The sequence below is a fragment of the Melanostigma gelatinosum genome (genome assembly GCF_949748355.1).
Source record: "Melanostigma gelatinosum genome assembly, chromosome: 2".
Lineage (NCBI taxonomy): Eukaryota > Metazoa > Chordata > Actinopteri > Perciformes > Zoarcidae > Melanostigma > Melanostigma gelatinosum.
The window spans coordinates 18,044,857-18,069,129 of record NC_136635.1 but is presented as its reverse complement, the minus strand read 5'-3'; the positions used below and the strand labels follow the sequence as shown (position 1 = coordinate 18,069,129).

Sequence of the window (24,273 nt, the reverse complement as noted above, 5' to 3'; positions counted from 1 at the left end):
TTTCATGCACTCATGTACTGCATTCTGAGAAGAGAGTAAATTAAAACTACAACAGAGACAATACTTCATCTTATTTTTAATAAATAAATTAATGAATTCAACAATTAAAAAATACATGAACATTTTGATGAAAACAGCATTTCTTTGGGCGTGGGTGACGGCCGTTTACACATTATGAAAGCTAAGACGAGGACGTTTACAGCAGATGTCAGAGGTGCAGAGCAGCGTTGAGCAGGCGCAGTTTGACAGTCGATGGTAACGAGCGCAGGATTTTCCTTTTAAATGTAACATCAGTAAATACATTGTGATGAGCATTTGCTCTTCTTGTTAGCTGCTCGCTCATATTTTATCTCCATTATTTGCTTCTATATAGATTATTTGATTTAACGAGAATGTAGAGAATAAATTAAGACAGATACAGTATAGTTTTTGTAAAAAGGAGTATTTTAGGTAACATTAAGGACATCACAAAGTCCTCACAGCTTATTTCACAGTAGTACAATGTCTTCCATAAATTACAAGTATTATCTATTAAATACAGCAGATAGAAAGTTTGCACTTCAGTAGGGATTTGAATCTGACATTTGCAATAACCGAAATTTGGTTTAAGACCGAAATAGTAATGTGAGATGGTCAAATATAGGAAAAATGGAGGCAATATAAAATATACAAAAAGTTTCCCCTATTAAAAACCAACAAATATTTTAAATGTGAAGTTAAACCCCAAAAGAACTTGGGGTTGAAAGTGCAAAAATAAAATAAAAAAGAAGAGGAATTCCATTGACTTACATTCATACGGACAGTAGAGAGAGAAATAATCTGTGTTTCTTCCTAATGCAGGAGAAAGTGCATTAATATTAAGGATGTCTCGTACTTGTGCTTTTCCAGTGAACTGTGGAGCAGGTGTGCTTCCTATCAATCCTTAAACTCACAGATAATGTCGAGCCTTTACTGAAAGAGGTTTTCGCTATGTTGCCATGTTTATTCGACATTATCTGAACATATTTTGGAACGTGTTGTCAAATAAGACCTTCAACAGTATAGAGCATCAGTACTTGGACTGTCAAGGTTTTAGTGCAGCAGTGAATCTTTCCAAACGGACAATGAAGACTCGACTCTTGCTTCTTGCCGTCGGCGTTGTCGGAGTCACAGAAGAACCTTTTGTCTCTGAAGCTGGTCCGGTAATGTGACTGTTTTGCGTTCGGCCCGGGAAACCCACCTGTGTGTGGTTACTCTCCACAGCACCGGTGCCAGCAGCAGACTGAGGGTGGTGACACTGAGAACCAGCAGGTACACCTGAGCAGAGAGGGATGTAAAATACAGAGACTGAGAAAATCTACTTATAGCTTTTTACTATTTCCTACTAAAAGACTAAATTAAGAATTGATTTTAAGTATTTTTGATCAGGACCAGCCTTCAAATAACAGTTGTTAAATCATGCAAAGATTGATGTATTTTCTGGCCTCTCAAAGATTTGCTGCTCTTACATCATTTTTAAGCTGCATATTTATGTTTTTTCCAGACAACAAAAAGCATTTAAAAATGTAATCTTGGGCCCTAGGAAATTGGCATTATATAGAGTAAACATCTAATTGATATATATATATATATTTATATATATTTAGTCATCACTGACCTCTCTCGAGATGATGCCACCCCGACGCGCACGGCTGCCCAAGACGAAGGAGAATTCGCTGACCTGAGCCAGACCGGCTGAGACAATCCAACGTATGTGTCGAGAGCCTGGAGGCAAGATGGCCGACAGCACCAGTACGGCCATCACGAACTGGGAGGAAAACGAGGAGTGAAGCGGAGAGAGGAGGGACTGAGAGCGTGGAAAAAGGGTGAACTGCAGAAGGAGAGGAGCATAAAGAGAGAGAAAAAAGGGTGCTGTACCTTCATAATGACGAGTGAGAGTGTCAGCACCAGCAGGATGGTGAGTTCATACAGCACGAATGTCGGGAACACGTGGAGACCTGCAGCGTCACACAAACACACGAGGTGATTCGGGGATGTCTCGCCACTAAATAAATGTAACATGATAACAAAGCTGGGGTCTGTCTTAAAGTGACATGTTGCCTCTGACCGATAGAGGCGAAGAAGATGATGGCGAGGAAATCTCTGATCGGCTCAATGCATCCCATGACCTCCGTGGTGACCATGTGGCCCTGTGTGGACAGCAGAGCTCCGGCCAGGAAACAGCCCAGCTCCATCGAAACATCAAAAAACTCAGTCACCTGCAGTATCAGGCAGCGAGAGGTTAAATCAACACAAACAGCTTCTTCAGGGGAGATTAAATGATACTGCACCGGGAGAGAAACTACCAGAGGTAATCAACGATTCAAAGCAAAGTGCATACCGTCAGCATGAAAAAGACAAAAGCTGCCATCCCCAGCACCAGGATCTCTTTGTTGCCTTTGCTCTCAGCATGCAGCTTCTTGTAATACGGGCCAATCAGGAATGATCTGAGAAACCAACACAGCAGCAGCACAGCAGCCAGAGAGACCAGGACCTGGGCCAGGAGGTAAAGCACGTGGAGACTCCCAAACAGGAGGCTGTGATTCACAAAAGGGAACACCAGATTTAAATAAGCCGGGTGTCTGTTTGGGTGAGAAGAGAAAAAAAATACAAACAACGACAGCAAACTGACCTGTCCAAGTCTCCACTTTGTGCCTGAATCATAGTCGGCATGACCGCGATCAAGAGGCCGAGCTGAACGTCTTGCATCACTAACATCCCGAGGAGAACGCTGCTGTAGTCCAATTCACCTGTCACACACACACACACACACACACACACACAGATTATTGAGCATTGTGTCATCAAGATTTGCTCTAAATACAATATTGCTAATGAATACATACATACCGTCTTTGTCCCCTCTGCTGGCCCCCGCCAGGAAGCGAGACACTAGCGGAGTGCTGGACAGGGAGAGGCAAGTGGAAATGAAGACAGTCTGGGTGGGTCGGATTTGCAGGACTTGTCCCCACAACAAGCCGGCCGCAACCATCAGCAGACTCAGGTAGCACGACCCCTGGACTGATGTCTTCCATACCTGCACACACACACACACACACACACACACACACACACACACACACACACACACACACACACACACACACACACACACACACACACACACACACACACACACACACACACACACACACACACACACACACACACACACACATACCATGTAGATCAGCCCACTTTATGAAAGTAAATAACTAACAAAAAGCAGCTACTTTGTAATCTATGAAATAAAGGCCATCAATTTAAACATTCAGGGGAATAAAGTCATTTTTATAAGAACGTGATTTTCAGGTAAGATTAAGCTCGATGGATATTGGCCAATTTTCAGGTAAAGTAACATCACATGTGTAACTGACATTTTATTTGGTGGTTATTTAATCATTAATGTATCAGGAATTTGCTTAAAAAGGTAAGTGTCACCGAGATGGAAGATACAATCACTGTGCACCCATGACATCACTGTAGCTTCTGAATCTAATTTTAGGTATGTCGTTAAAAAAAGGACGTGCCAATGCATTCACAGATTTTGCAGATCCTCCTTTTGTCGTTAACAACATATAAATCAATTTTGAGGTGATTTAAATTTGCATACCCGTAAAAAACACGGCATTAGCGTGAGCCGCATACGTCTTAAAGTCCTGCACTTTGATGAAAAAGGACTTTACTGCACAATTTTTGTCCTAAACTCAAATCCCTCTTGTTTACCTTTCGAAGTCGCTCAGGTGAGAACTCCAGTCCCACCAAAAAGAGAGTGAAGAACACACCCAACTCCCCCAGAGTCTCCACCTGGACCATCGACTGCAAGACAGACACCGACATGAACAACGAGCACAGACTGATGTCGTTCTTAAAAGTCTCGTCTGACAATGAAATCTCTCACGCACACGTACACGCACACACACACCTTGATGCTGTTGAGGCCAGAGGGACCGAGCAGAACCCCACAGATGACATATCCAAACATGGGAGGAAGTCCGACCAGAGAGCAGATCCAACCACAGGGCAGCGACAGCATCACCACTGACACCAAGTCCTGCACATACAAAGCACGGTTCAACCGCACCAACTACTAGACACAGCGCTATTCTACGCGTTACGGAGGATTCAAAACAAATTGGAGGAACAGACTGACCTTGATGAAGTGATGGTCTGCTCGTGGCATCGTGGAGTCTCGAGGTTTGGTCAGGACGTACTGGTTGTTCTGCGAGTCGATGAGCATGCTCAGTCCCAGGTCGTCCTCCACCTCCTTGGACTTGTTCTTCCTCTTCCCTCTGTTCTCCTCGTCATCCTCCACTCTCAACACTGCCTCTACGTTTACTCCTTTCATCTGCACAAACGGTGAGCGTAGAAGGAGGCACAATTTGACGCTTTGTCGAACAACGACGCACATTCGCGAGCTCGTTGGTATCGACACTATTGAACTGACCTGTTTGTTGTTGTCAAAGGCGTGCTCCTCGATCTCCACCTCCAGCCGGTCTGCTGCCTTCCTGACGTCCTCCAGGATCTTATCCAGCATGGACAGAGTCTTATTCTGGGCTAAAGCGCTCTTAACGGCTTCCTGCTGGTGCTTCTCAGCAGCCACCAGCTCCACATACTCCTGTTCCTCCTGACAGGTGAGAGGCAAAGCCCAAGAGACAGGTGTGTATTAGCAAGTAGCTTCACACACAAGTTAACAGCGATGCACGTGGCAGCATGCACGGGGAAGGGGGGGGCGATGTGGTTGAAATCAATATAGTATTTCTCTGCTATTGTTGATCGTTTTTAATTACGATCTGCCTGAAATCATATATTTGGACAACAACGATATGATCCAGAACTGAAGCTCGTGTTAGATTAGCTGCTCGATGGATCACGAATCAACATCTTTGATAATCGCTCAGTTATCACAGTTGTTTAATCAAGCAAAATAAATTAATGAAATTGAATTAATTCAATATCTTTGAGATTGAGGCTGTTTTTCTGCAAAACAAGACATTTTTGAAGACGTCACTTTGGGCTAACAACATGTGTGGCAGCCATTTTTCATTATTGGTGATATTTTAGAGACTAAACAATTGATCACTTAACCAAACTAATGATTGAATCAATTAATAACGAAATCAAAAATCAATATTGAATTATCGCACTCGTGGCATCGACATTAATTCCTTTCCTTCGTCGAGATGCGTTTCTACATTCAACATGAACACATTTATAGACGTTTGCATCAGAAACACTAACGCTGCTGACGTCGACGCCCTCACCTTTATGGCTGCCTCCCTGAGGGCCTCCAGCCGCTGTCTGCTGCTCTCCTTCATGTTGACCACATCCCTGTAGTCTCCCTGCAGCGCCCTCTGCAGGCTGTGCACCGCCTGAAACACCAGCTTCTCGCTCTCGTTCATCTCCTTCTGGAAAACCTCCAGAGTGTGAACCTGAATGCAAACAGGGAGACAACTGTAAAATATCTGACTGCCTCTTTAACCGAGGCCCCCGTATATGTCTTCATTTAGAAACACTAGACAAGAGAAGTTTACGTGTCTTCATCAGAGTTTGGACATGAGAAAATGGACAAAATAGATCCAGAAACAATGGGTTAAAATGGGAGTAATGGTCTGTAATCAAGCAAAACTTCCAACTTTGTTCTTGTTCCAGCTTCGCTAATGTGAGAATAATGAAAATAATTATAGGTTGCAGCTCTAATATAACCAGGGCACCTCCTCTCTGTACATGAAACTTGATCTGCAAGTATGAAATATGAACAGGCGTTATTGTTCAGCTGTTGTGTCAAAGCACAAAGAGACAAAGATGCGTACTTTACCAGGGTTGTACATAAAATAAAGCTAAACAGTCACTGCAAATCACTAGAGGCCCTTTGCTCCATCAACGTATTGTCCGTCTGGTACCTGGAAGAGTCTCTCTGGTTCTGAGAGGGCCGGGTCTCGTCTGACAGCGTCGGCAGCGGCCGCCAGCTTCCTGACAACCACATTCTTCTGACGCAGGAGAACCACAAGCGGCTTGCAGTTGCTGGTGAGCCAGCTGTGGCCGTGTGCGGCCCGCTGGCTCCAATAAAGCTTGATGGCGTGCTGGGCCACCTGGTCCTTCTGCAGCACAGCAAGTGCCCCCGCCGCGCCAAGGCACAGCAGCCAACACACAACCTGCATCCAAACCACTACTTCTGTCTTCACCCGAGCGTGAAGATTGATGAAGAGAAAGAGATCTGGGAATGGAAAAAGAAAGAGCATGGTTGTTACAAATTCTAACAATAAGGAGAAGAATACCATGAAAGAGCTTGCTGTCCGAAAACAATCATAAACAGTCAGCCAGAACACAACACTGCTGCACTGTGTGTGTTCATACTGTTCTGATGCCCTGAAAATTTACCAGCTTTTACCACATCTGCAGCTGAAAATAGTCTCCAACAAATAGACGATTTACTCCTGTTTAATTGTCTAGGTCTTGGTGCTAAAAGCCACTGACAGGGCAGAGACATGGGAAAGAATTGCGGGATGGACTAACAACTTGTTTGTTTTGGACTTTTCCTGGGATTTGTTGACAATAACAACATTTTAGAAATACAGGAATTGCCAGTCATCCCATCAAAGCACAGATGGGTGACAGTATTTTTTCTCTAATTTGATATAATCTCTTTTTATGTGGGCTAACCTGTGCTTCTTACTGTCATCTCAGGAGACGGTTTAGTCTTTTGATCACAACTGAGCAGCTTAAACAAAGGCTGGGTGTACTGACCTGTAACCAGCTCCACCGGTTGCTTGAGTAGCTAATTGCACCTTGTAGTTCTGTGTTCAGTGCACTCGACTTGACTGAGCACGTCACATGTTTAAAAACGTCAGCCATGCTTGCTACTCTGCCCTAAAGTGACATCGCATTTAAGGCCTAAGAACTGAGCCAATTTAAGAAACTGCTTTACTGCACACAGCATGTCCTCCTGTACAGGCAAATCACTGGATGCATCAAGCAGGACCGCACCTTTGTGACCATGAGTCAAGCTGAGTGATGTTTACTTTCCAAACTCCTCCTATGTCCGTCTTCCTACGACTGGACTGCAGCCACCCGGGTACTGTTGCTGGAAAATCAACAGCACAATTCACATCCTGTTAGCTGGATCAATCTACAACAATGCGGCATATTTCACAAACTGATCTGTGTGTAAAAAGCTAATCTGAAAAGTAGCACTCTGACACATAGTGGAGTAAGTGGCATGAAATATCAACACTCAAGTTAAATAAAAGTAACTAAAAACTGTTATTAAGTACAGTACTTTATGGGTACGTTTACTTTCCATCACTGATTATGCAATTAAGTTTTGACTGGTTGTCAATTTTGGCCACTGAGAACATTGAGTTTGCTCTGTACTGATAGATGCAAAACTATAAATACAAACATGCTCAACACAAAACCTGTAAATAGGAAAAACTAATGTCATCACTGCAATTAAAAAAAGCAAAGAAATCATAACAGCCAGGAGTAACAACATAGAAATCAGAACACACACCCCAGACGTGACGGTGACATTATGAATCAGTCCGATGTCCCACACAGAGTATTTAAATGTGCATTAATGTCAAAAAGATAAACAAAGAACGGTTGCAACTACCTGCGAAATATGTGCACCGTGCTGGCTCTCAACTCCACTCCACGACTGAAGGAGAAGCTGAGGAAGAAGGGAACAATCACGCTGTTGTACCGCACCACCACCTCCGACACCCCTCCTCTTCTGCCACATAGCTGAAGCCAGCGTCGGTGCAGGCGTTCACCGGCTTACTTGGCGACCAACTTCATGATTACTTCGACCTCCAGCCGTCGGTGTCCTTATTCGTGCTAGCAAAGGGAATGCTAGCGGTCCTCTGCCCAGGTAGGTGCGACTCCTGTTGGTGTAACCCCTGTCGAAGTTTGACCAGTAGTTTGTTTTAATGTGTATAGAGTTCAACCTGTTTTTTTATTTATTCTGGTTGTTGTGCAGCTAAATCCGCCCTCAAATTCCTTGAAGCTGTCAGACCAGCTCCAGCCAGCTGAGCCCATACACTCCCATGACGCCAACGTTAACGCTAACACAACTTTGCTTACGTTAGCTAAATAAGTTAGCTACATTAATACCATCAACTTATTATTACACAACAGCTCAACATGACGCTGTGACGTTAAACATAGCCCGCGGCCGAAATTGTGGACAACTGCTGTCACGACACTGCTGTAAGTTAATAGCGTCAAGATAACTTTGATCCGTTTTAAGATTACTTCCGAAACATTTTGATCACCTTTGATATGGGAGTTGTAGTTTTTTTCAGTTGTTATATATTGTTGCTCGATCGTGTGACAGCGGTTCCCTGGTTGAATGTAGTTTTCGTGGTCACGAGACGTCATACAGGTTTGTTTTGGAAACAACAACGCAGTTTAAATGAGTTTCATTGACTGTCATACTCACTCAAAAACATATGTAATGTGTTGCTAACAGATAGTTTGCTATAAAGTTATGTGACTTTTTTCTTAAATATTTTTTCAGTAGAAACACGTTTAGAATAAACGAAGAATGTTAAACAGGTGTCTATTAATGCAGAAAGCCATTAGCTAAGGTGTTTACAAAAAAACTCGGCCTGTGGAAATTCAGCGCTACAGAACTACATTTCCCATGAACCAAGTGCCCCTCCAGTAGTGCAGTTCTTTTCGCGCATGCGCACCAGGGGTAATTGGATATCAAGTGGGCCAAAACAGCGTGTGATAAAATGGTAGGTAAGATCAAAAACGAGAAACCGGGGCAATTCTTTAACTCCGTTAAACAAGTACACACACACCGATCACGGCTGTCACTGCCGTTAAGGGGACACACCGATAGAGGGGATCGGGGTTGTCCTCGGCCAAGTGTCGCATTGCCAGGGTGATGTGTGTCGGGGATATGAGGGAAATGGAAGGTCAGTTGTTGGTATTTTCAGATCGGACTCCCGCACTTGCCGCACGTACCTTTCCCTTTTTGGTAACTAGCCTGTGGTGCTGCCCGCCGTCAGCAGAGAGCCTGCAGGATCAGACGGCCCCCCCTTCCGAGGGAAAGTGGGTCACCAAACCCTGGCCTGTCACGGCGGATTGGCTGTTTGATCATCGGGTGGGTCAGGTCTGCAGTTCTGCAAAGACGTGTGATCCTCCCGATGACCGCCTGGATACAATTAGACGATTGGGTATTTTCTGTAAACTAACGGAACCTGACGGTGTTTGTTTCCCTTAATAGTTCTACTAATGCACATGCTGCTGCTTGGTATGTCCCATGGCACGAGTCTTACTTTTTAAATCGCCAGATTTTACAGTCATGGCACGTGTTATTGAAGTGTAATCCACCTCTAACGGTGTTGATACGCAGATTAAGTGCAAGGACTAGTTTCCAGCCTGGAGATATAAATATAAATCAAATCTTTGCACTCTCCAGGAAAGTTCAGGCTGTGTGTTGTGGAGACTGTTGACGTTCAGCTCTAACTCCACATGCATGTCTGTGCATCCCATTCACCCAAGGATGGATTACCACCTGTCCCAGGTGTCCAGTCCCTCTGGGATCCTGAAGGCCCCCAGGTTGTGCATATAGCACTTAGTTTGTGAAAATGCGTTTGGTTACATGCACCACTGATGCACGGTAAAAACTCTGCATTTTAACATAACCTCTCAAAGCCCTTTGTCAAAATTCTGCTTTAAGTATTTTAATATTTCACTTGATATTGTGCTGACAGGGTGCATATTCCTAACAAATTTGGACAGGTAGTATTCAGTGTCAAATTGTGTTGGGGGTGTGGGGGCTTAACAGGCCCGAACAGGTTACTACAGCCCTGCATTTACCTTTTTGTGCGCCTGCTTGTTTTTACAGCACAAGTTGAAGTCTTCGCAGAAGGACAAGGTTCGGCAGTTCATGTCCTTCACACAGGCCGGGGAGAGGACAGCCGTGTACTGCCTGACGCAGAATGACTGGAAACTAGAGGTCGCCACAGACAACTACTTCCAGAATCCAGACCTCTACTACAAGGAATCCATGAAAACCACAGTGGACCGCAAGAAGCTGGACCAGCTCTACAACAGATACAAAGGCAAGGTGCTCCACAACTAGTTTCGATGTCGACGCAGTTTCCTCCGTCCTGTTTTTGCTCACTCTTCTCGGCATGTCTTTGCAGACCCCCAGGATGAGAACAAGATCGGCATTGACGGGATCCAGCAGTTCTGCGATGACCTGATGCTGGACCCGGCTAGCATGAGCATACTTGTGGTGGCGTGGAAGTTCCGAGCGGCCACGCAGTGCGAGTTCAGCAGGAAAGAGTTCCTGGACGGCATGGCTGAGCTAGGGTGAGCAACACAGACGACACTGAGATCCACAATCTTTGATGCCACCGCATCCTCCACACATTGAGGAGATGTTTATTAAGGTGTGGTTTTTAAGTAGCAAGATTTTTATTTTTATTTTTTTTTTATGAGCCCAAACATTGAATCTAAAATATTGTTAAATGTGAGTCCTACAACCGCTAACATGGTGAGAAACTTCAGATGTTAACTCATAATAACAGGATTACTTTTCCCCTCAATGTCTCCTCTAGCTGTGACAGTCCTGAGAAACTCAAGGCGATCCTTCCCAGACTAGAGCAGGACCTGAAAGACACAGGGAAGTTTAAAGACTTCTACCAGTTTACCTTTAATTTTGCCAAGAACCCCGGCCAGAAAGGTTTAGGTAAGCGGCGAGAACATAAGAGCACGTAGGAAAAGAAACTCTCGTCTCATCGGGTTTTGCCAAAACAAAATCGTGAAATCTCGCTCTACTTTGTGCCCTAGACCTCGAGATGGCCGTTGCTTACTGGAATCTAGTTCTCACAGGTCGCTTCAAGTTTTTGGATCTCTGGAACCGCTTCCTGCTGGTGAGAGAGGAAGTCTTTGTTTTCACCCTGTTGTTTACTTTTTGTATGTCAGAGGGATGTTGCACAAGACTTCCAATTCTTTAAGTGCTATATTCTGTCCATTTCACTTTCAAGAAGTATTTCAAACAAGTTGACCGAATACAGTCAAATACAACAACGCCACAAACAACAGCCTACAAAAATAACCGGAGAATGCATTCAACGTGACAAATGCCAACAGCGACTAAGTTGAATTGACTTTCATTGCACAGGGATTTCTAATAGTCACTTTTATCTCCCGCTCTTTTCCTGCGACTGTGCCGCATTCAGGAGCATCACAAGCGCTCGATTCCCAAGGACACGTGGAACCTCCTCCTGGACTTCGGCAACATGATCACAGACGACATGTCAAACTATGACGAGGAAGGTGAGCTTGTTAAAGTGATGCGCAGCCCTTCTTGTAGATCACGTTGAGACGTCTCTTAATATTCAGTGTTATTATTTTCTCTCTCTCTCTCTCTCTCCTCAGGGGCATGGCCTGTCCTCATAGATGACTTTGTGGAGTTTGCTCGGCCGATTGTGACGAGTAAGCGCAACATAACATAGGGTTTGCCCCGGCCTCGTGCAGCGAACGGAGTTTGTGTTTCTCCCGATTTTCTTCTTTTTTTGAATGAGGATTTTTGTACAAATGAGCCAAAAAAAGAGAGTACCGATACTTCTCAATCAGCCTGTCTGCAGCTTGCCGGTAAGATTGATCTTTCAACTGCATAAGATGCCTTGACTGGGGAGTGACCTGAGACACCAGCCCAGAGAGGAGCGCAGGAGGGGAATCAACAGGAGGGAGATAGTCATTTTTTCTGTTTGTTTGGCAAAGGACAGACTTTTGAAACTGCAATATGGAAATGTTAGGTCGCCCATCGCCCATGGGTGTGGCTTCAAAACTGCTGCTGCAGACTTGGCTCACTAACCTGCGCCCTCGGCACATGTGAGGAGGGACGGTAACGGTGAACTCTCGGCACACGCGGAGGATTAAGTGATCGGTGCAGTAGGATGTGGCCTCTTACATCGTCCATTGTGAATGGAACAGTGTGTTTTTAAAATCTGCATGTTTCCGTCAGCTAGCGTGAAGCAGTGCCGTGGACGTCGAGGGGAGGAGTGCTCTCCGTTATTTTCACTGAGATCATGAATGTGTTGCTCTCTAACAATCACACCGAGAGCAGAGAAAAAGTGTGTGTGTGTGTGTGTGTGTGTGTGTGCGTGTGTTTTAGGTTTGGGGTTAAACATATTGCCTCTTTTACAATACAATGCTAAATATTTTTCATTTGGTTTGATTATAACTGGAGCTTAAGAAATTATGATTCACCTTACCTGAGCGACAGTGGGGGAAAAGTTCAGCTCCACATCTTGTCCTCTCACTGAGGCCTGGACAGAGCGGCATTCTTTTCTAGCTCAGCACCAGCAGAATCACTGTTGTTACAGCGGTAACACGCTGAACCCACAGGAGTAAGAATAGATTCAGCTTTAGAGGAACAAATGTATGTCTGAGAAAACAGGTAACTGCATTTAGAATCATGATTCGTACACAAAGAAGCTTTTAGGATCCTCACCTTTAAAACTCTTCTGCTATTTGGATGACTTTAGTTTCGCAGTGTGCGAACTGCTGTACACAACTGACCGACTGTTTTCTATCATCCAGGTGATTTGCCGACTCTGCCAGCTGCGCTGGTTTACACTTTTTCTGTTGTAGCTTTTCTTTTATCAGGCAGCACTGAGCTGCAGAGCTGGTCGGTTCACTTGGACGTAAGGTTTCACATACACACTAGACTGAAAGGAACATCTGCATCCCAGCTACGACTATTTTTGAACTGTTTGTTTACACTGTTTGAGGTTTAGGTCTGTTGCTTTCCATGGATTAGCACCACAGCAAAGAGCTAAAGAGGAAAAAGAAAACATGTCACTTTGAGAACCACGCCTGTGCTGCCATCTAGGGGTGCAGTGCTTCTCCGTCACACAAGATTTAGTGTTGCTCTTCAAGTGTAGTTCTAAACACTAAATGCATCCCGCTTTCTTGGCTAGAGTGTGTGTGTGTGTGTGTGTGTGTGTGTGTGTGTGTGTGTGTGACAGAAGGCAGCGCTCAGGTACCAGTCTTCCTCTCCCGGTCACCATGAGCAGCAGGCGGCTCCCTGCACTTGCATCAGTGTTTGCCATCTAACTATGCCAACTTGTTTTGCCAATTGTTGTCACCATGATAAGACCTTTGCCATGTGTTGAAATAAGGATGGATTATTTCCCTGCATCAAATATCTCGTTCAACTACAGGGGAAATAATTGCCTTTTTGTTTTCCTTAAATTGACAAACGTGTGTTTTTAAGTTTTCATGTTGATGTAAGCGGAGGTCAGTCATAAACTGCCGGTGGTGGTGTGCATGAAGTAGACTTCTCAGAAGTTTAAGGCAAATCAGGACGATTATGATTTCAGTCAAAGACACCAGCTTCATCACGACTGTCAAACAGTCACTGTAGTAGCAGCCGGTGTCGTATTCATCTTTGTAACGAGTCAAGTTCGATACGTGTTGGTGGAGTGAAATATCCAATGTGACTTTCTGGCTGTCGAAGTTGTGCACAAACTTTTCTCGGTCACGACGGTGCGAAAGCTTTTCCCACTTGATCGTTGTTGACTTCATCATCTGACGTCGTCTGTGGTTCAGGAGCGAGAATAACGTGACGTCTCTGTGTTCAGTTCGCTGATGTGGTACATTTGGTACGTTTCTGTTTGTCAAGTGTGTGGTCAACTGTTTCAAGTCATGCAGATCATTCTTATCAAAACAGTATTATTTTTGCCGGCAAGAAAACCGGTATTTACAGAATGTTATGTTTTGTCACAGAAGCATACCGTACATGTTGTCAATAAAGCATGTTGTTTTTAACAGCCTTGTGAAAGCCGTGCCTCTGTAGCAACAGCAGCGAGTTCTGACGGCAAATGTGCGTTTCGTTGTCAGAAACAAAGATATTGAATGCTGGTCAGCAGCATTGTGTTGTGCTAAAATCAGTGTCCCGACATCAAAAACATTCTGACATCAATATGAATGCAAAATTGCAGCAAAAATGTACAACTCGATTGATTATTTCATCGAAGAAAACTCTTCACTCGTGTGAGACAAGAATGTCAGCAGCTTATTTTGTTAGTTTTTATTTAGAAAGTGTATTGGATAGCAGTATTCTGTAGATCTAAAATGTTTATATGTTATACCACTAAAGGGTCGACCACATGATCACGTGGAGTTCAGTCAGCCATGATACTCTGCGGAAGTTATTTATGTCCAATAGAAGCCCAGAAGAGAGATGGAACAACGTAATGGCATTAAGGAATGAAACAAAAACAATCCCCATATTCCTGCTGAGAACCACTGTTCTACTGTGAGTGTTAGTGAGTGTATGGAAAATGTCAGCTTAGTGACAGTTGTCCCTTATCAGGTTGCATTCCTGCTGCATAGCCTCATCATCATGGGCTCCTCTGGTAAAGCTTTGTCAACTGTTACTCTGGGTATGTTCAGGGTGACATTCACCAACAGATACACTTAATAAATGAAGGGTTGGTGACAACTGATTGTGTCAAAAAGGGTTACAATCGAGACATTAGATGACGATTAAAGAAACTGAGGGAGGGGAACTCTTGGATGCAGTGTGCGTAACTGGAGAGGAGATTATCTGATGTCGGGGAAGGCTGACAAAGACGTTTCAAATAGTGATGTTTACATCTGGAGAGCTTCAATAAAGGAGGAGGCAAGCAAGTGGAGTGGAGATGATGCTCCATTCTTACCCTCCTCCCATCGGGGCCGGTTGGGATGTCAACAAGGTCCAGCACCAGCTGACGCTCCAGCACATTAGCATCCCTTCTCATTACCACTCCACACCCAGCCATCCAGCTTTGAGGCTTTGGGGCCATGGGGATTGCCTTTTTAGGAGACACCTGATCACAGCTGAAACTCCCCGCTGCCCAACACAAAGAAGCTGTGGCTGATAACGCAATGCTTTCGTTCGTGTGTGTGTGTGCACCCGCCCGCCCCTGGAAATGAGAGTACGTGTTTGTGTGTGAGACAACTGATGAGAAACTAGACGAGAGCTCTGACGGTGGGAAGGTGGCAGAGCTTGTTATGTAGTGGAGACAGAGGTCCATAGTAGCTCCACGTCAAGTGGAAATCTTCAAATTGGGAGAGCTGGTGAGGCTGTTTGAAGTTCTTCAGGATGTTTTGGGGCAAGAGAGTTTGTTCTGTTTGCGTTGTTCTGTGACACTGAGTCTGCTGAAGGTGGTGAAGAAAAAGTACAGCTGAAAGGAGCCAATCTAAATCCCAGGAGAAGATCTTTTTCAGCTGGGTGAGCGGAGCACAGTATCATGGAGAAATTCAAGGCAGGAATGGTTCTGGGTGCCGTTGGTGATGCCTTGGGCTACCGAAAGGGCCGTTGGGAAGGCTGCATCTCAGGCAAGAAGATCCAAGAGGAACTGGCCTCTCTGGGGGGACTTGGGGCCCAGAAACTGGACCCTGATAGCTGGCCCCTGAGTGATGCAACGCTGATGCACATCACCACAGCAGAAGCACTGGTAACAGGTACGTTTAGGATTGATCGTTGTCAAAGAGGAAGATTAGAGAGCGGAAATCATAGCAAGAGTAGACACTCATTGCCTTCTGTCTTCTGTCTAACTTCACACAAAATCTTTCATTTTTTATCTGTTCAATAAAATATAGACAGTCTACATTTAAGAGGACCAGAATAGCTTCATACAGTCAAAGGAAGCTGCTAATCACTAACTGGCAGGCCGTCTTTGAATGACAACGTGCGGACATATCGTAATCCGTCATTGCCAAATGGTCATCAAAGATAAAATGTCAGTAGAAGCCGAACTACAGATGACTTAAATGCCATCTCAAGGCCCCCCCGCAGGGCGGCCGGGAGTTGCCGGGACAGAAAAGTCCAAAATAGACCACTTTGAAAAAAGCTCTCCTTTACTGAACAATAGCAGGTCAGACTCCTCCATAATCTACCGGTATCATGTTTGGCTGCAGATGCGGCTCAAAGCCAATGACAGCGGCACTGTGCAATGGTGGTGACATCTATTGAGATTAGGAAGCCCTATTTAGACACAATCCAGCATGCCTGTACACATACTCGCACATACAACTCATGGAGTGGAATGGAAATTGTGAATGTCAGTGTTTGCTTTGCCAATCTTCTTACCAGCGTACAGAATAACTAAGGGTAAAAGGAAATATTAACAACAAGATATAGGGTTACACATTCTTATCTGAGGCAGAGAACAAAGAAAGAATAAGTTTGTCTCTCTGTCACATACGTAAACTAAATTCAAGCAGGATGGCTGTGGGGTCTGCTCATGCTGTGTGGAAGTGACTCCACTCGCCTCGATGGCATGCTGGTCCTAATCTGTGGCGTGGCAGGCTGAGGCTAAACTTAGCCCACCGCAGCACCACTCATCTCGTCTTGCATGCCAATCATGAATGACTCTGTCACTGTGTGCGTGTGTCCAGATTACTGGTGTCTGGAGGATCTGTACCGGGAGCTGGTGCGTCTCTATGTTGAAGCCATGGTGTCTCTCCAGGGCAGAGCCCCTGATCCTGCCACAGTGGAGGGCTGCGTTCACCTCAAACCTCACAACTTCCTGCTCGCCTGGCATACACCCTTCAATGAAAAGGGTCATTGGAGATTTTATATCCCGTTTTTTTTTTCCCAACATTTAAGCATATGAAAATGTGTGTCTGGATGTGTGCACGTGTGTCTGTGTCCAGGGTCTGGTTTCGGGGCAGCTGCCAAGGCCATGTGTGTGGGTATGAGATACTGGCAACCTGAGAGAATAGACAGCCTGGTGGAGGTCAGCATTGAGATCGGCAGGATGACCCACAACCACCCCACAGGTGACAATGTCGGCAGTCTCTAACATGCCCACACAAATCTTATCAAACTGCAGGTTGACTATTATTCTGCTGATAAACTGTTAAGCATCTCTCTAATTACATTTCTTCACCAATAACAAGTATTTACTTCTTGCTTAATTGGTGAGTTTGACATGTCCGCGTAGACACATTCGGTGTAGTGACTTGTGGTATCACTCTTGGCGTCAGGATTCCTCGGCGCCATGACCACGGCACTGTTTGCGTCCTATGCGATCCAGGGGAAAGCTCCCGTGACTTGGGGCCGCGAGCTCATGAAGGTCATCCCTCTGGCTCAGGAGTACTGCAGGAAGACCATCCGACACATGTCAGGTTCGACTGCGCTTCTGCCTGCGTTAGTGACGGGGCACATCATTTTACAGTTGGGCTGATTGATCCAGGTTGACTGAAGCTTCTTTGTAAAAAATAAACATGAGTTTGTCATAAGTTTCCTGAGTTTGCGATGCACATCTGTCTGAGAGAGTAGGACCATCAGATGCACTGTAAGAGAAAGTATACTTGTCTAATAAGTCAAAATATCTCACAACGCTATATACAAGACACAATAACCAAGTAACATTTCAGTGAGATTAAGAGACTTCATTTAAGACAATACATCTTGAGTATGTTAAGTGAAAATACAGCAATAAAGGCTAATTATGAAACACTTAACTTGTTATTTCAAGAAAAAACAATCATTGGTTTCTTTAAAAAAAAAAAACTAATTTCTGAAGTGGCCTTTTCTTGTGTGAAACCAGTAATGTGTGTTTGTGCACTCATATGCAGAGTATCAGGAAAACTGGTTCTACTTTGAGGCCAAGTGGCAGTTTTACCTGGAAGAGAGAGAGATAGAGAAGGAAGGAGAGAACAAACCTTCCTTTCCGGATCCCTATGATGCTGAGGAGACTGACAAAGTAAATCCTGCCTATCTGTCACACTCAAAAAAAAAACATACATTAAGAAAACGCTTCCATTCAGGTTTTTACGTAACGAAACCCCTAACTCTGTCCTCGTCCATACAGATTTATAAGCGCTGGAGCTCAGAGGGCCGTGCGGGACGCAGAGGCCATGATGCCCCCATGATAGCCTACGATGCCCTTCTGGCGGCAGGGAGTGACTGGGCTGAACTGTGTAAACGAGCCATGTTCCATGGAGGTGAGAACCTGCACGACAGTTTAAAAAAACAGAAAACACTGCTCGCTGTGACTTCTGTGAAAATGCTGTTTGTTTGTTTTTTAAGGTGAGAGTGAAGCCACAGGCCTGATCGCAGGGTGTTTCTTTGGCCTCATGCACGGCCTGAGTCAGGTTCCCCCAGGACTGTACCAGGATTTGGACAAAAGAGAGCGTCTGGAGCAGCTGGGAGAAAAGCTTTACAAAGCAGCATCTGCAGAGAAGTGCACAGACAAGTAATCCTGCTCTTCACTGGCCTGAACCCTACTGGCTATCAGAGGAGCTGCACATGGCTGTCAAACTGCTTCCCTTTGTCCCAAGCTACCCTCTCGTCCCTTGGCAGTATCTCAATAGTCTTAGGTGGCACCATGTCCTCTCCTTGCCTCTCTTGCCCTCAACTCCTTGAATTGTGCTTTAGACAGGCCTGTCATGAATTGGAAAAGTTGACCCACCTATCACTAGGTTTGGGGCAGTGGAACGTCAAAAGGGAGACGAATTAGGGTATTGAGCTTCAGCCTATTTCCTGTGAGATCATCTCTCAGGAGCTACATCTGCAATCCATAAATGACAGAACTGTGGGGGGAAAGAAAACGCTTCTGCCTTTATAACTTTTATTTTAACTGAGAATAGTTGGATAGTTTACATCTCGATCATTTTCTTCTCTGACCTTTTCCTCTTCTAAAGCTAACCTGTATTAACAAGAAGCACATGGTCATGTTGTGTCATGTAGTATCTAATTCCTCAAAACATTGTGAAAACTTCATAGACCCCAACTGATTTTAAGATACGTCTGTGCCCCGCAGTCAATAGTTTTAATCTACATACATCTTGTTTATTTTAAAGCATGCAACATGCGGTGGGATTTTTGAAAATGATTTTAACTTTTATGCATAATGTTATTGAGCTGTAGAGTAGTAATCATTGTATCTATACTGTGATCCATTATGATTTGCACTGTGATGCTCTTGACAAGCATTAGTGTACATTGTGAAAGCACCATGACATGGTGAATATTAATATAATATGAACATTAAAATGGACTCATACATATAAATCATGCATGAAGTGCCTGTCTCTCTTTATCTTAACTACAACATTTATTTTGATGGACAGCTTGTCTCCTACCTGATTTCCTCTTCTTTCACAACCCTCTGCTGCAATCCCCCTGAACTAATCACCTGTAACAAGTTCACACTGCTGGAGCACTTCACTTCAAGTCTGAACATTGTATCTCCTCTACTTTGCTGCAGGGGTGGAATGACTTCTGGTACATCCAGTTCAAGTAGAAGTACTGTTTATTGAGTCAAATATCTCTCAGGTTGAAGATTAATACGTAAAAGATAAAAAAGTAATAATTTTGGCGATTATTGCGGTCCCATATTTAGAAACTGGTAAAATGGTGTGGTGCCATTATTCTATTCATTACGGTAAACCCTGTCTAGGCTACTCTACTTAAATACACAAAACAGTACAAATAAATGAAAAGGCTAAGCTCGGGTTTGGGTATCATCCTTCAACTCTGCTGTCAGTAATCATAACTAATCAGGTATATGCTTACCTGCAGATGGCTCCAGGGATTAAGTTTTGCATGTCCTCTATTCTCCATAGACCAGATTCTCGGAAAACCAGTATCTGCCCTGATGCCAGTATGTTGAGGAAGTTGATTAGAGACCGCAACTGCCGTCCTGTGCTCCGAGGGATTCTGGAGAGTCTCCTGGATTACCTAACAAAGGATCTGCCCAAGTGGACCACCAGCAACAGAAACCCGGAGAAGCATGCAGGGTCGGATGTTGTAGTTGAAAGAAACACATGTTGGCCTGATCAGAGAGTTGAGCATCGTCAGGCAAGTTGCACTATAGTTCAGCATAAAATGACACAGGGAAAGGCTGATGAGACAGGTTCCAATATCCCTGAAAAGTATTTGACAGATCCACGAAAAGAAAGGTTTGGAGGAGAGCAAAAAGCAGGAGGATTAATACAACGGCGTCTTACCACGTTCCAGCTCCTCCAATCCAAATTCATACGGTCCACACCCAAACCTCCCATCACCCACCAAAGGGAGGTAGGAACTCTGTCCTCCAGTAGAGGAGTGGCAGGAAAAGTCAACCACTGCCAAGACAGTGAGCATGACATTCACAAGAAGGAGCGGACCAGAAGAGATCGAGGACTGAAGACGGGGGGCAGAGTGAAAGATATCGTAGCCAAGTTTGCCGTGGCTGAGCAAAAAGAAAATGGAGAGAACGCGCTGAAGAAACAGCCAATCAAACCAATGACGGTCGGAAGAGGGAGCCTCCTATCTTCCTTGATGGAGAGGTTTGAGACCATGGCCACTGTATGGACGAGACGTGACTTGAAATGTTCACATGAAAAGCCGTCTGCAGGAGTCAAGGTGACAAGTAGTGTAAGACAGAGGGTGCCTTGTCGTGAAAGTAAGCTCCTGCAAGCGCTGGATCAAACTGTTCACAAACCAAACCAACGCAAGCAAATGAAAAGTAAATCTGTTGGACGGCAGTTGAAAGGACATCAAACTACAAATGGGCAGGAACAAAAACAACAGCAGACAGAGGCCGCTTTCACGAAAGTCAACTCAAACCCGGAAGAAAAAAAGAGTTTGAAAGACGAGCAAGTGAGACAAACGGGGAGCGAGCACTCAGATGAAAACTCTCAAGCTCACTGCTCATTGAACCGTGTAAAAGATCAAGCTTGTGATAACGATGTTATGGGTTGGAAGTCAGAGGAATATGGTGACATTCAGACTAGAGGAGAAGAAACTAGTATCGCCAACGAGTTAAAATATGCACATCTAGAGCTGCTGTGTTTAACATGCGCCACCGAGCAGTCGCTCCCTGAGCCTTACAGGCTTCTTCCACAGGTAGAAGCCCAAGTGACGTGTCATGTGGCGACCGTCGTGACCTGCTGTCCTGTGTGGTCCACGTGTGTAGATTCCTCTCCTAAACTATATTCGGTGGAATCATCAGAAAGCTCACACTTGGAAAAGATACCTAACTTAAGGACAGACGTTCCTCAGAGAGCATCACAATACATGAGCACAGGTGAACCTTCCACTGCAGCTACTGAAGGGAGATGCCCTGTAGAGCCCAAAATTGAGGGACTTTCTTCACATAAAGGCTACGGCCACGTGGAGAACGGAGCAGAGGAAGATCCAACCAAAGCTGTGACCGTTCAGAGAAGGTTGCCCAAGTACGTCATCCCGTGTGTTTGTAGATTTGAACAAGATGTCGATGATTCCTCCCCTCAATCAGCGTCGCCCCCTGAAACTAAAACTCCTTTGGCTGCAACGCCGCCACCACACTCTGATACTTCTATGACTGCTTTCAAGGCTGGATTGGCAACAAGGGAACCTAATCAGTGTCCTCCTAATAACATGAAGGCACAAACCATTATAACAACGAAAAATAAACCAACAGAGGGTCAACCACGTGAACAAGACAGGGAGGCCGCGGAGGGAGGAGAAGAAGTGAATACAATGGACATAAAAGACACAAGCGTGCCGCAAAGCTTTCGACTTCCTGAGGACACTGCCCGTGAGGCTGCATTTAAAGACAGAGAGGCGTCTGCTGTAACATCACCAAAGATTCAACCTGAGAGAGACAATCCAAAACAGAGACCAAAGTACAAAACCATCAACTACGGGGATCCTTCAGTCAAACAAACGTATAAACCCAAAGTCATACGATTTACTGACACCTTCACTTTCTAGGTGAATCGTATCTTACGGTCTCAACGGTTTCCTTTCACGGGTAATGTACGAGGAGTCATTGATGATCTCAGTTCAGATTTCAGCTACTCTGTGTACCTTCATGCATGAGCAACGATACACAGTTTATACACAGTTACAGCTCTGCTAAAAAGCAGTGGGAGCAACAAGTGAAACTGGTGTTTTTCATCCATGAGCTAGTACATACTATAAATATTGGGCCTCAATTGTTCATGCAAACACTTATCTTGTGTATATGTTTATCACAGCACTGTTGATTCAAAGATTATTCTATATTTCAATAGGCTTGTGTTAAAAGCCATTCAGTGTATTTGCATAGTAACTCCTAAAAGGACTCTACAGTAAAAGGATAAGATTAAAAAAAAGATCACTTCAGTCCAAAGACTTGATGACTTCTGTCATTATCTGTTCTATTTGCATAAATTGGAGCATGAACAAGTAGAGCACACTGCATGATATGATGAAGACTGGGTATTAGAAGAGGAGTTTGACTGTAAACAGCTTTACATTTCGATGGTGTTGTTCAATATAAATCTATGTTGATCCAGCCATCCATTATCCGGGCCGGGCCGGGTCCAGATGCCTCTCTCCACAGCAGCGTTTCCCAGCTCCTCCTGGGGAGGCCTTCCGAAGCCAAATAGTTTCATTGTCAGGGTCACGCTGCTCAAGTTTAACTGTATGCTGTATTATTTCCAACGATATCACATGCAAGGCTCTCTTTTCTTTCTCAATAACTAAAAACAAGCAGCACAGTATTATTATTGTTTAAATAAACATCTCAAAACTACAATATCATTGTATTAATGATACTTAATTCATTCATTATTGTCAAAGTGGAATATGGTAATGGTAGTAGTATTTGCAACCATCGATTGAGCTCAAGTACAATTTTGGATACAAACTGGCTGCAGTGTGTATTGATTACTCAATGAGGGACCGGCCGTCTGTGTGCTCATTGTCATGATCTTCGATCAAATCAAAAGAGGACACGGGGACGATTGCCCTGAACAGACGAATGGCGGCACACAGCGGTGCCAAACATGTCCGTGGTTGGAGGCTCATCTTGTTCCTACAGATCTAATTCCGCCCACCAGTAGGATTACACTGCTGCTGTAACATGAGTCTGTATTTGGACTTACTCTGGTATTTTTCACAAGAGGATGATAGATCGACACCCAGATGATACATCATCCGTCCATCCCAAGGCCGGGAAATCCTGATCGGCAGCAGTGGTGATGAAGAGTATGGTGTTGTTATTGAGTGTCCATGTGGGTCAGACGCGCTGAAATCAAATTCCAAGTAACTTCATTTAGGTATAGGGACAGGGTTAAGCATGACTTTCAACAAACAGTGAACAACATACAACACAGTCATATACACACACCCACACACTGAACTATCTTTGTGGTGTTTATGGAAATTAAACAAATCCAAAAAGGTGCAACTGTTCATTACTTGACCTCTTTTTACAACAACCATATCACCACGTGCTTTTTAATTTCCTAAACTACTACAAGTAAGTGTTTTAAGAAAGCCTCGAAAAACTCCACCAGAACAACCTTAAGTGTCATTTTACGACAGGCCTGCCTGGAAGTGGATGACAGTGCTGGGACACCGTTCTCTGCTCCAGATTCTCTCATTAGCACATAATCAAACTGAAATCTGGTGACTTGATGTAAAGTTTGCATCATTTTGATAGCCGTCACCTTTTTCAATACAAGAGCAAGGTGTTCCACTCTTACTTCAATTCAATTCAATTTATTTTGTATTGCCAAAAATCACAAATCTGCCTCAGTAACGCTGTGCTGCCAGGACAGAAAGAGATACACCGACGAGTGCCATGTTTCTTTATTAATTAATTAAAACATCAATTTGAACTCAATGTTATCTGTAAATTCCCAATGATTGTCGTGGGAGCTCGAGATCACCCATGCAGCAGACTTGTTTATATTTGACTGGAGCAACGCTGCCCAGCAGTCTCAGGTGAACAGATACGTGTACCTGTGCTACGTGGCTGCCTGGAGAGGGCGCGGCTACATGGCATGTTTGCTGCCTTCACGTGTTATCGGACTTACTACAACTATTGTTAACTAATGTTAAATGGCGAATAAATATTTTTGCAAAAAGTTCTAAAATATCAATTTATTCTTTCATTTTTATTTAAATGGGGACAGATGTGGCTTAGTGCAACTCAATGGTTGCTTTGAGGTTATATATAGGAAATATACGAAGTGATAAATAAATGACATCACATTATAAACAGCTGCTGTCAAAAAAGGGCGTTTTCTTGTAAAAGTGGTCACTAGTTTCGAGTAGGCAGCAGTACATGTATTGCTGAAGTACATGCTGAAGTGCATATAACAGCAAAAACACGAGCGACGCCAAAACTGAACCTCAATCTGACGCAGACCCTCTCAGCTCCACTTTGTTTCTAACCAACGCGCCGTGAATGCAACATAAATCCCATTTCGCCATTCCCAGCTCTGGAGTGGGATGTTCCGGGAATCCCGCGAAAGCAGCATTAGGTCTGA

At 44.3% G+C, this 24,273-nt stretch overlaps 2 protein-coding genes across 8 annotated transcripts; one reads left to right on the top strand and one right to left on the bottom strand.

Moving 5' to 3' along the window:
• Positions 1-69: 69 nt before the first annotated feature.
• On the bottom strand, positions 70-7,792 carry tmco3 (transmembrane and coiled-coil domains 3). 3 transcript variants are annotated; one of them, XM_079288914.1, is made up of 15 exons: positions 7,634-7,792; positions 7,006-7,102; positions 5,922-6,235; positions 5,283-5,450; positions 4,466-4,645; positions 4,172-4,366; positions 3,944-4,072; positions 3,745-3,837; positions 2,869-3,055; positions 2,651-2,768; positions 2,360-2,555; positions 2,087-2,237; positions 1,897-1,976; positions 1,637-1,825; positions 70-1,296 (listed from the first exon to the last, which is right to left on the bottom strand). In XM_079288914.1, exons 3-15 carry the CDS (start codon positions 6,177-6,179, stop codon positions 1,147-1,149), a joined length of 2,094 nt encoding a protein of 697 aa, XP_079145040.1. In that variant the 5' UTR covers positions 6,180-6,235; positions 7,006-7,102; positions 7,634-7,792; the 3' UTR covers positions 70-1,146. The 3 variants fall into 3 exon arrangements, with proteins under 3 accessions (XP_079145040.1, XP_079145042.1, XP_079145041.1); XM_079288916.1 differs by having other exon boundaries at positions 1,637-1,786; positions 7,634-7,790; XM_079288915.1 differs by having other exon boundaries at positions 7,631-7,773.
• LOC306791987 (DCN1-like protein 2) lies at positions 7,769-19,008 on the top strand. 5 transcript variants are annotated; one of them, XM_079288947.1, is made up of 13 exons: positions 7,769-7,891; positions 9,881-10,097; positions 10,182-10,350; positions 10,599-10,729; positions 10,831-10,913; positions 11,223-11,319; positions 11,422-11,478; positions 16,435-16,599; positions 16,693-16,818; positions 17,026-17,166; positions 17,620-17,747; positions 17,856-17,988; positions 18,074-19,008. In XM_079288947.1, the coding sequence occupies exons 2-13, from the start codon at positions 9,923-9,925 to the stop codon at positions 18,241-18,243; spliced, it is 1,575 nt and encodes a 524-aa protein (XP_079145073.1). In that variant the 5' UTR covers positions 7,769-7,891; positions 9,881-9,922; the 3' UTR covers positions 18,244-19,008. The 5 variants fall into 5 exon arrangements, with proteins under 5 accessions (XP_079145073.1, XP_079145077.1, XP_079145074.1 ...); XM_079288948.1 differs by lacking the exon at positions 7,769-7,891 and adding an exon at positions 7,905-8,229; XM_079288949.1 differs by lacking the exon at positions 7,769-7,891 and adding an exon at positions 8,314-8,404.
• The last annotated feature ends 5,265 nt before the right edge of the window (positions 19,009-24,273 follow it).